The 15,500-nt window shown below is 31.2% G+C and overlaps 1 protein-coding gene across 1 annotated transcript in view; it reads left to right on the top strand.

Moving 5' to 3' along the window:
- LOC124369736 (acetylcholinesterase-like) overlaps positions 1-15,500 on the top strand; it is a 232,858-nt gene that overhangs the window by 132,173 nt on the left and 85,185 nt on the right. The window contains exon 3 of the mRNA XM_046827802.1: positions 13,843-14,148. Coding sequence (XP_046683758.1) covers positions 13,843-14,148 — 306 coding nt within the window. The remainder of the gene's footprint in view (positions 1-13,842; positions 14,149-15,500) is intronic.

Below are 15,500 nucleotides of genomic sequence, written 5' to 3'. Positions count from 1 at the left end.
TTGTATAAAATACTGGAAGCAAGGAGAAATGTAAGACATATGGTGTGGATAGTCCAAGTTTTCAATAACAAATACTCTTGTATGATGTTTTAAAGATCATTCTTCCAAAGTCATCGTGAGTGTGCTCCGTTGTTTAGAATAGGGACAGAGACTATACATATAAAACAATCGATGCTGTGCAAAGGAAACTCCTTTGTGGATGGTCTTGTAGTTTCCTGAACTAGGTATCATAGATGTACGAACGGATTTACAACTTTCTGCTCTTTAAACTATCCGTACTCTAGAAGTCTTGTTGTTTTTGTAAAGGGTTCTGCATGGTCACTTCTTATCATAGAACGTATATACATATCATGCGTATACCTATTGCATGAGATATCCCATTTTTAATCCCCCTTTAACAGTATATTTAATACCTATAACAATTTAGATATTTCGTTTACGCCTTTTGGAAGATTTTTGAAACGTGAAAAATCAAGGCCTCCTATTTCCTAAGTCCCGCTTACCCACTTGATTTGTCAACAACTCTACCAATAAAGTGCTAATTTAGATTGTATTAGGTACACAAGAGATAACCCATCCAATGCTATAAATTGAGGCAAAGCAGTTATAGTGCGCTTTCATAGAGCAGCGTTGTGAACAGTTGAAGAGGAATAAATGAGGGTCACGACGCTAGCACTGTCGGAATGTCACTTAACAAAAAGCTTTTCTGTAAAGCTTGCAAATATCGTGAAAGGAGGCTCGACATACTTACGCGGTGGTCGCGGCACAGCCCTAGTGTCAGACCCTACAACTAACTGATCTATTCCCCATGAACCTAAGCACACCTCGTCCATGCAAATTATTTATCTGCTGTGTGACTAATGAAATCAAAGGTGCAACTGATCAGCAACATATGTAGAGAGATTTGTAACCTTGTCAAAAAGAAAGTAATATTAAGTAGAGAGAGTAATTAAACATAACTGAATCTTTGGTGTTAAAAAATTATCGCAATTCCAAATGGGAAGGGACTAAGAAAATAACTTTGTGGGGGAAGGCATACCTTTGCTTTACTTTTGGTTTGAAAATGTTTTATTTTGTTTAAATTTGGATTTGACTGTTATAATTTTTAAATTATATATATTAGCTTTTTAATTTTTATGTAGCAAATTAATATTTCATTTCAAATTACATAGGATCTCAAATGTCACTCATTTTTAAAGTTCTAATTTCAGAAACGAAAACGTATCGTATATATTTTTAACGATAACCATGTTTAACACATCTAGAGTCATTATCGGAGTCATGAATCACACAGGAACTTTGATGACGGACAGTAATTGATTGTGCAAAGTTGTGCGGTACTCACGGTGGGGGCGCCTCCCCCTCACCCGATGCTATATAAAATCGATGACCTCCTCTACAATGGCTCCGGCCCCACACTCAAACCCAACTGAAGGGAATAGTTTGGTCAACCAGCACAGCTAATGACATTACTGCAAGGTAGCTGTATACAGTGTCAATTATTCAAATATAAGTTCTATATATATCCTGCTCTCCACCTGCAACGTGCTAGTGTACAACTATTTCAGTAAGGACCACTCGGTTATTTGTAGTATATGTTCGGAAGTAATATAAAATTACACTAAAGTTACACGTTCGCCAATAGTTACATTGGTTTTGAATTGAACGTTTTGTAGGCAAAGCTAATAACAGGTATTCCTAAGCGACTTTGTGTTCACCTTTCGAAAAAACGACATTTTTTGAAATAAGCTAAAGAATGTAATTGGACTTTGAATTTTAAAAACAAGACCTAGTTATAATTTGACAATATTTTGTATTTTCTAGTTGGTTTCTCTTTTAAATTAGGCCAATTAATAGGTAAATTGATTAAATGTTTGATTATTTTTATTATTAGGTGATAAATGAATCTGAAATAATTTACCCAATAGCACAGGTTCTTCAACGGATCTTCACATTTACGATATGAACATGCCACGTAATATATTGAGTTCTTTATTTAACAATTTTAGAATATTTCTAGTTATTCTATAAATACAATAGCACATTAATATTTAAAATAAATAATGGAAATAGACAATAAAAACGCTACCCTTGATTTTTAGGAATTTTAAAACATTAGGATTTAAGTACATTTTATCTTTTACCTATAATTGCTCTTTTATAACTAAAATTTTAAACAAATTTAACAAGTATAGGTATTCAAACTAGAAACAACATTGAATAGGAGCAAGTCTTATACAAACACCGGAGAAATAAGACGAAAGAAGTTTATATTAGTTGGCAAAACGTGTTGTCGACTTAGTTTGATTAAATTAACAACTAAGTTGTAAGTTTGTGTTGTAGGTTGGAGGGCGCAACTTGGGAAATTGTGTGAGCGAAAGTTAAGAAAAGTTGTTTAATGCCATATGTGGGTGGAATTGGAGGTGGGATTATGTAAACTTTTATTTGAATGCTTTTTATATGCCATATAATATCCGATTCAATTTTATTTTTTATGTTAAAGATAAAATATAGTAGAAATACAACAAGATGAGCTATCACACATAACTACTATGTAAAGATAAACGACATATATTTGCATATTTTTGAATTATGTTTTAATCATAAATAAGAATCACTTAATAAACACGTTTAAATTATAGAAGAAAAAGTTGCAAAAGAAAAAACTAAATCTTGAGAAAAAGTAATGAAACCTGTGTTTTTATTGAAAATGTTTAAATTTTGTATTTTAATATTGTTATTCGGTTACAAACAAGGAGCATTTTATATCTATTCCTTTTTGAGGAGGGAGGCAAGTTTATGCATAACATTGTTTTTAAAAATCAATATATAATTAAAGAATACTATTTTTTAATGTTTTCAAAAACCACTTACACAGTTATATAAAGGCCAATAAATTGCTTTCTCATTAGGTAGTTAAACATTTACACGTGACATATCTTACCCTTTTACGCAATACATTTCTTAAATGTTGTAAAATTGTTAATACAATTTTGTTTTCTCTCTTTGTGATAGGGGATGGGCTTAAGATCAATACATCTCTAAATTCATTGTTTAAGGTTTGTTATTGACAATGGAAGGTTTGAAAGGATAACAGTTTTTTTTGACATTTACCATCGTTATATGTTACAATATGTATAACACTACGTTTCGATATCTGAAATCTGATCTCTTTCTCAGGTGAATAACTATCACATACTACAATGTAGGTGAATATAAACAAATCATCTGTAAAATATAAAAGTATAATTTTTAGAAAAGTTTAATTTTCATAACAAAAAATGTGTGTACAACATTGATAATTTTAAAAAAAAGCACAAACAAATCTGTATATACCAATTTCTTTCAAACTAGATAGGGAATGAATAGCACTTACTTAATTAATTAAGAGGTTTTTAAGATGAGCTTTTAAATCACACATTTGGCTTTGTAAAAATATAATCCACATGTTATAAATGAGTACTATGAATCCTCCTCCTCTTTCCACGTTAAAGAAGAAAGCACAAAACATAAAAAAACTAGTGATTAATTTATGTCTGAAATGTACATAATTTATACGAACATATCAATCTCCTGTTTCGCTTTGTTTATTATTATTATTCCTTTGAGCCTTGTTTAAAAAAATGTATACCTTTCATCCTAGTAGCCCACCTTATCTTATTAATAATGCATTATATTTAGAATAGCATTCCTTTAAACGTTACTCTTTATATGATCTATTACATACACAATTATAATAACCCAAATACACGCAAATAAATTTTATAACCTATTGCAATGAGCATTATCCTCGCCAAACAAATAAATAAATATCAAAAATGGTATCAATTGTGTGAATACTGCTACAAAACTTACGGTTTACACATACGTTTCATTTTATATATATATATATATATATATATATATATATATATATATATATATATATATATATATATATATAGAGAGAGAGAGAGAGAGAGAGAGAGAGAGAGTTATTATTATTATTACTAACATGCAATATACAAGTTGCTAATTATGAAGTATATGTCGAGAATTAAGGGGTAAGACAACTAAGGTTGTTTCGACTTCGAGGATAATAGCTTTGAAATTACACGTAGTTTTACGCTTATTGAATTACTTCAGCGATTCCTTTAAGCATTTTGCTTTATTCTCTCAATGCAAGAAAAAAAGCAAGGTTATTTGGAGACATGTAACATTACTCTTTACACTACCATTAATAGTTCTAGTAGTGATGACAAAGTGTGAATTCATTCTACTTCAACCCCAATTAAAACTTCCCACATGAAGAAGCAAAACGCGCCCCATAACCATATTGTTTCCAATACAGTAACCTTCTCATTTAAATGATATTTCAACCTGAAGATCTAATCCAAATGGGTTAGATAACCAGGGATTTATTTTCGTTGTCTGCAGACAGATTTAATATTTGAAAGATAAAACGTAAAATGACTGAAATTATACTACCGCAACAATACTGGTAAAATTAACATATACAAATTGAATTATAATAATAGACTGTACAAAACTGTCTAAGTACATTATTTCATGTGATGATTGAAACTCAGAGTTAATAATTTTCTATTCTTTTTAAAATGAAAAGGAATTCTCAAGTTAAAATGCCAAAGTAAGCAAAAGATGAAATCCGAAGGTACATATTTTTGGGTTGATAGTATTTTTTATGGTGAGTAAATGAATTAGGAATAAGGTAAGGTTCAAATGATCAGAATAAATTAACATAACTTCGAGGTCAGTACTTCTAAACCTAAAAACATTTGGGGACATTAAAAAATCTAAGTGGTTATAATCATTAGCTTTTCTGCCAACGGGGCACTTATTCCTAATGCCCCGAACAATAAAATATATGTCAACAAACATATATTGTCATACAGTCAACAGCGAAGGATGTATTACCTGTTTCCTTATAAATTTCCTAACAAATGACTAATTTCAGAGTTTTGTAATTGAATGGCGTTATCATTATTAAAGTTATCCATGCATAAAATCACGTCACATGAGTATATAATATTAAACATACTTTAGAACTCTTAGGACACTGTATTTTATGATAAAGTATTTTTATTATTCACAAGTAACACGTCACTGTAGATTAAATGGCAAGGTATGTTTGCCTATCATGGCACAAAGGTAATAGATATGGATTTGTAGTTTTTGTGTATGGATTTGTGAAGGTTAAACTTATAGGCTTACGCAAAAATATTTTTTAAAATCAAAAATAGCATTAATATAGTATATTTTATGGTCAGTGGTTATTGTGCTTTTATAGAGGATACTTTCCGTCCCAATCTAAAGTGTATGTCAAAAAATAAAATTAATTGGAAACAATGTTTTTTAAAGTATATTAGCGCTGTCGTTAAATTTCCACTTCAATTACAAGTCAAGTTAGCTAAGATAGAGCAAACCTTTTCAGAGAGTTTGCCCTAACTCGGAAACTCAAGATTACGACATTCACTTAGACTATATTATGGACAGATGTTAGTTAAATACATGTGATATTATACTTTGTGAAATTAATGCTATCTTCTACTGCGTCCACCAAATAGAGAAAGGCTTTGATGTACTTTACAACACATGTATATGGAATACAAGGAATACATGTAGACATCAATTTTAAAATTGCCTAATTTATATTATACATGAACGGTTTCAAGTAATAGGTTAACACACACATACACACACGCGCGCGCGCGCACACACACACACACACACACACATTATGTTATTAATTCCACTTATAGGGTTATCTATACTGTATATATATATATATATTAATGTGATGAAAAGTAACTAAAACCCTTTAAAAATGGTTAAACCCCCCCCCCCCCAAGATGATTAAAAATCGAAACACGTCTATGTCAATAAAATCAGTTTTAAAGGGTTTACCGAAAACAGATTTTAGTACAAACTCAATTACAAAGATGTTTCAAAAATGGTATGATGAAATAGATATAAAATATTGATATTAAGACAAAACCTAAAGCCACAGGAGGTTTACGTAATTCGTAGTGAACGTGTAAATTTGTCAAATTAAATTCAGAAATTCATATACTATCCATTTTAAGTACAGTAGACGCATTAGCACGCTAGTAACATTTAAAAGCAATATTTAACCATCCATCCTCCACATCCCCAAAAATATGAGTTCATAGGGTTCCTGTAATGGCCATTTTTACATAATGTCTGGCATATATATATATATATATATATATATATATATATATATATATATATATATATATATAAAATACGTACACATACATAAATATACATATTATATATTGTATATTACAAACAATACTTCTTAAACACACCAGTTTCTAAAATCCAACTAGTATTAAATCAAATTCTTGAAATTTGTATAATATTAAGCCATCGTATGGTTGAAAATCATTTAGACGTTTAAAAATTTTAAAATGCAAGGTGGAAAAATGGCAAATAAACAGAAAGCACAGATAAAGGACAACATTCCTTATTTTTTCAACATAAAAAAATGAATATTAAAACCCTATATTTGAAAAAAGTTCAAAGAAAAATTCAGATAACATTTAATCAAATATTCCCTACAGTTTTGTCCATTATATTTTGTACTATTACGATCATGTGATCACTTCAGCAATAGTTATTAATGAAAAAAAACTATACAAAATACTAAATAAATATATACATATAGTTTTCAAGTATTGCATACATATATACATTTTGCAGGATTCTTAAAAGTGGGCTTGAAAGCCACTAGTTAAAAATATTTGTTATCAACATCATCTTAGAATCATAACTATTTTTGAAGTGTGATAAATAAACATGCAGGATATTATATTTGTAGATTATTGCAATAAGTGTATTTGGGAATTGTTCATTCGTGTGAAGTTAAGTACATTTAATTGTAGGTTTTAACATAAATTTAATTTCATTACAATGACTAATTAATATACATGATTTTGATCTTTACAAAACAATCACTCATGGTTGTTGTATCCTTTTACTTAGACAAATAGACATTGTATGTTGCATTCGCCTATAACAAAATACTAGTACAGCTAAAACATTTATAAGTATTAAAATTTGAACTATATTATGGTCGTTTCTTTACCTAATCTTTCTCCAAAAAACAAATAGTTCTTTGTGTATTAGAACTCCTCTTCGTGTGTCAAGCTGCCATAACACATAAATAAGCTTGCAATAACCATATCAATCAGTACACGAATAACATTTGTGTGCGCACACATATCCTAGAGAACGGCGGGAAGTTCTGGTATAATTGCAACCATTAATGATGAATATTATTCATTACCGGTTCCGCTGACTGCGGGAATGGTGGTGTGGTGGGTCGAAGGGGGTGGTGGAGGGTGTAGAAGGTAGTGAGGTTAGCAATATATTTTTCACAAGTGTTTCCACTCCACGGATTTTGTTGAGGGCTTAGCCTCAAAGTTATGTTTATTTCTCTCCTTTTTCCCTCAGTTCTCATTTTACGCTTAAAACTAACAAGATGTTTCTAAGAACCGTTTAATTAATTTGCTCAGTAGTTAGACTAATTCCATGTCATGTTTCGTCATCTTTCACAAAGACACGAATAAGTTTAAATGTGCAATATGTGTCATTTTGTGTACTGTTAAGTTAAGTTTAATGATGAATCAGCTTATTACCTTGAATTCCAAAGTAATTGTAAGAGATTTGGATCATGGAACAAATAAAATCTCCATTGAACAAAATTTGATAATGAAAATATTATTATTTAAGTATATTTCTTAAATTATTTCTAATTGCTTTAAAATAAAAACATATAACAATTTAACTGTTATGAAATTTACAGTACAAACCCAATTGTGTAAAACTCAGGGATGTTTTTGGGTTGTGGTTGTTATTTTTCATTCTGTAAGTTGAATTCGTACCTGAGCTCTCTTTTAAATTGGTGCGGAGACCTATCACCTTACGGTTTTAGTGTTACAGTCAGCAGTTTAAATATTAAACATTGACATTTTAAGGATTCCCCAACAAAATGTTGCGCTAATCCTTGCATACACTGTGGGAAGTATCCGGGAATAAATAGTGTTTGACTCAAACTATTTTTAATCTAATGTGATTCCGACGTGTGGAACGAATGCGTTAATGGTATTACCTCGAGTCCCCTTTTCCTCTCTTACAATTAAATCTGGGTTTAGCCTTAAATACAGACATACCGTTGCTTTTACTCTCAAATTTCAAAATAAAAATAAAAGGTGAAAATATGTTTATTCTTTCATTATTCGATTTTAGTGCTAGGTGGTACGTAATATCAAACACAGTTTATTGATGAGAGGCACATAATCTGGAAGTATTTTTGACTTTATTTTCCTTCACAACGGCTTTTTTGTATGTAGAATGTACTGTACATGCCTGTAAAATCGACATAAAATACAATACCAGATGCATTATATGTGGTATCGTCTTGTTTGCTGTGTTGACAAACCTATTTTCTTTTTTAAGAACTCATTTGTAAGTCATCGTACTAAAATTATATTTTCCACTTGATACCTTTCATGTTGATGTCCTAGGCTCACATATCAAAACATTATTGGGTAAACTGATGTCACGAGATAAAGTACTCTATGATAGGTAACTTTAAGCACCTCTTTCTCTCATGGGCGGTGGATGTGGTTTCTATACCAGAGCTATACCAAGTCCTTTTACGATTTATGTCTTGCTTCAATATTTCAGCTGAATTTAAGTCTAAATGTCTTAATATCACGTGTTTAAGAACTACGATTAACTCGACTTTACATAGACGGTACGGCACTGGCCAAGGAATAATATTCAACAAGTAGCTTTTCTCAGGACCCAATTCTTTAGACTTCGAATATTGAATGGAGTGGTATTCTCTTCTATCAATACTTATGATATTTCACCCGACTGACTATTGTTTCTTTGTAGCCTGAATATACCTACTACAAAAGATATTTTATAAGCATTATATGGAATTTTCAGCTAAGTAATTACTTGAGTAACTGAAAGTTATTTGCTCACCGTAATTGGTTTTAAGCGTTCTGAACTTTCGGCTGACTATAATTTAAATTTAAGCCTGATAAGATGCTAAAATAAAAGTGGACCTCCATTCAACCAAGCTTTGCAGAAAACTCGAGCAGTGTTAAACTATCAATCTCTAGAAATAAGTTAATTAGTCCAGCAAAATTACCTCTAGGCCAGCTGTCACTAATTCATTGTTCAGTGTTTTGCAAATTGTGTCGAGTACTTGTAATAGTGAAGGTATTCCAAATGAACATTTTTTTCCTTTTGACGCGAAGAACTTTCCATTTGTGATTGGATGTACAAAAGGAGCTTTCTCGTACTCCTCTTTTAGCTCATCGTGCTGTATTAGATGTTTTTACAGCTGACTTTGTACGTTTTATCACCATAAAAATCAGATCTATGAATTCCGATAAATGCATATTGTCTGAGAGACACCTTCGTTTACCACATTTTTACCACAAGTAAAATTTGTTTACCACAATTTTACATTTCGGTGTTGTGATCCGTTAATGATGCGTTTATTTTTGTATAAGGTAGATGTAATACCATCACAAACAGCTTAAAACCTCTCTAGACTTTTTTACTTTCCTTAATAAGGTGAAAATAAATGTATTCAATGACTGAGTGATTAAGTCTCACATTCATGTTGTTTTAAATAAACACTCATTAACCATTCAGCGTCATTTGAATCAAAAACTATTCGTAACAACACTACTTATTTATGATACCTAAAGCCTTTGAGGCAGAGCCCAAGATACAATTTTCATTTTTGCTATCAGGGGCCACGTTCGTTTTATTATCAATTAGACTGCTGTAGATGGAGCTTATATTGGTCACTGTTAAATTACATTAAAATACAAAACCAATATTTAATACATATTATTGTGAGGCCTTTCGATATCCAAGATACCTTCATCAGACACATCACAAAATAAATACACAAAATTTATTTTGTGATGTGTCTGATGAAGGTATCTTGGATATCGAAAGGCCTCACAATAATATGTATTAAATATTGGTTTTGTATTTTAATGTAATTTAATTTATCAATTAGACGTTTATGGATACGCTACTTTAGTTGTGTTTTTAAATCAAATTGACAGTATTTGCAACATGTAAATTTTTCACGATTGTACAATAATATTACATGAGGCACAGTTTGCACACGTGACAATTTTTGTTGTTGTTTTCTTAAAGAATTTTACAAAGTACAGTAAAACATGTATTTCAATGTATTTTAAATGTCTAGTGTTTAGTGAGACCTGTTAGTGTATCATTTACAAAACTGTAACCTACACATTAATCTGATCTTCTGGGCTGGAACTAGCTGGGTTCTATGATAGAACCAGAGTTGATACACACGGCCCGCTTGCTAATATGGCAATAAAAAGGCATTTCTAACATACGTGGTGCTGAACCTTAACACATTAAACATATTAATGGAGATTAGAATATTAATAAGGAATGGATATTATTGAAGGATTGACTACATCACATTTTATAGTGCTCAAAGTTCAGTGTTTGGCCTAAGGCTTGTTTTGGGCACTCGATGCCTGAGGGTTCTACTGGTAGGTGTACATTGGCCAGTTAGAGGATATATGTGTCAGGAGATTCCAAAATAAAAAATAATTTAAAAACAATCAATTAGTTAAAAAAATTCCCACTATTGAAATAGTTGTTGGATATCGTACTGATGACATTACAGATTCGTATCTGTTGACACAAAATGTATACACACTGAAGGATATTTGTAACACACCAATACATTGTACATTGTTGAAAAGTATTCTGCCTTTTCCATTATTCAATGTCTGGATACAGATATATAAATTACTGTAAAAACTAAAGCGTGTTTTCAAATAATCCGTACATAACATAATATTTATCCACAGTTTCACTTTCTTTGTAGAGTGGTTGATGATAAGAATGATAAATATTGTATATGTGATGTGTACAGGTCAGATAATGCCTAACAACATCACCCTCATAGCTAAAACCTGCTCACAACCTCCTCATAAAGATGCTCGTTTTGTAAATAAGCATATTGAAGATCTCAGTATTGAATAATATGCTACTTATCATGAACTGCTTGAAAGGTGATGATGACACGTCTTCAGTTATTAATAGTCGAGGTGATATAGTAACATGAAAGAGGTGTTGCGAGGGAAATATGCATAAGAGACCAGTTACATATCTAGCCTAAATCAAAAGCCCAGTGTGCGGATTACTCTAGATTCAATATGAAAGGTCTTATTGTGGCGTGCTGCAAATAACCAAGGGTAAAGTGTGTCCTGCATGAATAATTTTAAGAAAGTGGTATATTTGATCAATTAAGTTATACTTGATACTAGTATAATCAGCTAGTCTCTAAAGGAGGTACCAAAATTAGGGTGATTTGGAGGGAATTTAGTATAAAATCTGTAACAATAGAAAATTTTGATGACAATAGGATAAGTTTACATGCATTCAAAAGTTGAAACAATCTTGTGATATATGCCATAACACTAATAAAAAATACATTCGGTACAAAGAGTATTGATTTGTGGAAAGAGAGCTAGTTACCCAAACGAGCAGGTACTTTTTAGCGTAAAGTAAAATCAAAAAGAGAGAATACTATAATGACAGGATGTGGTAGAGATAAAATAATGCAGAACCAGAAACAGCCTAAATAATGAGATTCAGGAAGCAGAATAGGATTATTTTCCTCGGAAATGTTCAAATTCAAAAGAACTTCAAATTATTACTCATGGTAGATGTGGTGTGTATCCTTTAACTGTGATTTGTAAGGTATAAATGATTGTTCGTAAAATAATTACATCCTTTTAATAAAAATAAGAGTTCACTAAGTTTCCTGCCAGATGATGCCTTTTCAGCCTTTTACCTAAGTTACCATTAGTGATGCCCCACTGGATGAGTGTCACACTATAAAACTTCTTGGTGGTCAGTTTGACGAAGATCTTTGAATTTCACTAGCCATGGTGGTTACTGAACGGGATCTGACATAATACGGATAGCACAGAATAAGTGTGTTTTAAATGTTTTAAATCACATATATTTTGCAAGAAATACCCTAGATCTTTTCTCCTCTGTTCTTATCTTGTCGAAAGAGTTCAAACAAAAGGCAGGCCCATATAACTTAGAGAAAGACTGAGAGCCCGTGTTAAGCCTAAGCCCCGTATTTATATGTATGATTATTTAACTGACGAATTATTTTTAAATATGTATATGAATAAAAACTATTTGAAAAATAAATCATTCTCATTTATCAGATTTTGGCTCTATGTATCAGTAAATAATGCCGATTAATTTTAATTGACAACTAAATAAAGTTTACGTGTATGTTTAGTACACTCAAAGTTTAGGTATCAGTCTGTAAGTGATGTTTTCTTTCAGAGTATAGAAAGTAAATACGCATTGTATACTTTTTCAGACATTTAAGATAGTTAAAGTAATACAATGCCAACATAAAACGAAAAGAGAGTTTTATTATAAATTAAACTAACTCAAAACATGCATTCAAAAGTTGAAAAAATCTTGTGATATATGCCATATTACTAATAGAAAGTACATTCGGTACAAAGAGTATTGTTTTTTTGGAAAGAGGGCTAGTTACCCAAACGAGCAGGTAATTTTGAGCGTAAAGTAAAATCAAAAAGAGAGAATACTATAATTTGCAAGCTTTATTTACCGTGACTTTTAATTGTTTACTCTAAAATTTAAGTAGAAAACGGCTTCGTGGCTTATGTATAAAGATCTTCGAGAAGAAGATCCTTTTTGTTCACCTATTTCTTATGTTCAACATCTCGTACAAGTAATAAGTAATATTTTAAATACATATGTAAACATATTTTCATAATCCAAATTGCCAAGATCTAATGTCTAAAATCTATCTTTGCTCCTAATTTCCGAAAGAGTTTTATTTATTTTAACATTATGAAAATCTTAGATTAGAAGATAATTTTTCAATCACAACCTTTTCTAGTGTACAAGTATGAAGCTTCTACGTTAAAACATTTTTTTACATTGAGAAACAAAATTGTTTTTAAAATTCACATTTAATTGTTGCCTTAACTTTTCAGTAATGGTGGTACCAGAGTTCACTGAACATTATGAAGTAAGAAATTGGTTAGAAATATACAACGGCAACTTTTCAACATTTTAAGAGTAGTTATTGGGGGGTATTATGGAACTCAAGACGATTTACTGGGCACGCGAGATGTTGAAGTTGCGACTAATATAATTATACCAGCACCCTTAGGAGTTGTAGGACAAACTCCAACTACGAGACTTCCACAGTTAATTTACTCTCTCGTGAATTTAATGTAAACATTCACGCAGATTGTAACTTAGATAGACATAATAGTTAGTAGATAAACAATAGAACTTAATCGCTTGAAAATTGATTTGCGATATGTTAAACCATGTGAAATTACAACTACTTATTAAAGTAGAGTATTCTTAAAGAAATTCAGAAAAGAATATAAAAATACCTATACGAAAAAAATTAAATACAGGTATATCATAGTTGAAAGTTTTTTTTTGTCTGTTTGAACGTGTTAGTTCTCTTATATTTTAACAGACATTCAACGCATCTACAGTACATCACATATTTTTATCAGATGAGACATTGTTAGTATCCCAAGAATGAGACATTTTATTACCATATTATTGTTTTAATCACAAGTGTGTAGTTTTAAGTGTTTCATAACTAGAGGAACATCACGATATACTTTCAGATAGTTATTAACATGAAAGATGTAAATAATCAAGTAAAATGTCCCTATCAGCCTGAAGTACATGAAGCTATGTTTGTTTTAGGTGCCAGTTCTGATCTGGATCTACGGTGGAGGCTATATGTCGGGTACTGCGACACTGGATATCTACGACGCCGACCTGGTGGCCGCCACTAGTGATGTCATCGTAGCTTCCATGCAGTATCGCGTGGGCGCCTTCGGGTTCCTCTACCTGACGCCTGACCTACCCCCTGGAAGCGAGGACGCTCCGGGAAACCTGGGTCTGTGGGACCAAGCGCTGGCCATCCAGTGGATTAAGGCCAACATTGCCGCCTTCGGGGGCGATCCAGAGCTTTGCACGCTCTTCGGAGAATCCGCGGGCGGAGGATCCGTAAGTACTACACAATCTTGTTCTGAGCATAAGAGTATTAAGTCAGTTTCGTTTTTACGTAATGGGGCCAGTTCAATAAACATCACAAAAGATATTAAATATTTAGAAGAAAATATTTTATTGTACTATTGGTATATCCTGTCTACTTAACTTAAAAGAAAATTAATGAAAATACCAAATATTTAAATTGGGCATTGACAGATATTTAATGTTCATAAAATAACATTATATGTTTCCATTATCATTGGTTTGGGATAGATATATCTAGAAAATTGTAGTGAATTTTATGCAATAAAGTTATAGAAATGCAGCATAGATAGATATTTAATGTCCATATTTTCCATTGCCATTTGTTGGATTAAATTAATTCTAGTAACAGTAGTTTTGCAATTAATTTTATCCACTATATCTAGTGCAGCACATTTATAACATTCTACCAAAACTAGAATAAAGTTCAGTTCTAGAGGAGAAACGTAAGGGTAAACCAACAGTTTGCTGGTATTCTGAAATTAAACTCGAGAAACCGTTACAGCCAAAACTTAAAAAATAATACCTAAATAAAGAACTTAGTATGTTGTAGAAAGAAAATACTAAGAGCTAAACATCCAATCTTCATACGTAGTTGTTTGATTTCACTTTACTTTAGGATAGAGATGATTTAACCTAAAATGCACTATGCAACCGCAAAGAAATACAACAACTTTATTGGTTAAAAGCACAATTACTCCATGATGTTCATACGTTTTTAAATTTTATTCATATAATTTAATATAACTAAAATACTTAATTCTGATGAAATACAAAATTATAGGTTCAACAAAAATATGAAATGAGTCACGCTTCATGTTTTTGGGTTCTTTCGATCTACATCTCACCCAAATACTTTGCTTTAATGCTAAAATATTCTTGCTAACTTACTTAAGTGGGGTTTTATCCTGACTTTGTGACGAGACAGACCACTGCCGCTAATAATACGGTAACACACATAATGATCCGATTTAAGATCTTTCTAAAATATTATAACGAAACAACAGCTAAATACTGTATAATACTAATAGTAAGTATAAAAGTAATTTAGATTTTATGTTTATCCCTCATATTTCTAAGCCAAAAACAGCATCTTAATCTGCCAAGTTAAAAGATAACAAAGAGATTTAAATTGCATATAGACAAAGAGCTCATTTTATATTTCTTTGATGAACGTGAGTGTGATATTAAGATTCGTAACAAAACGTATTGTTGTCATTAACGTAATAAATATAATTAACAATGAGTTTCCACGTCAGTGTGATGTAATAAACAGATATTACATTTGCACATAAATAATAAAGGTGTTGTTAATAGAATATATT

Source organism: Homalodisca vitripennis, chromosome X (genome assembly GCF_021130785.1).
Source record: "Homalodisca vitripennis isolate AUS2020 chromosome X, UT_GWSS_2.1, whole genome shotgun sequence".
Lineage (NCBI taxonomy): Eukaryota > Metazoa > Arthropoda > Insecta > Hemiptera > Cicadellidae > Homalodisca > Homalodisca vitripennis.
The sequence above is the reverse complement of the archived record's forward strand: the minus strand, read 5'-3'. Positions and strand labels throughout refer to the sequence as shown.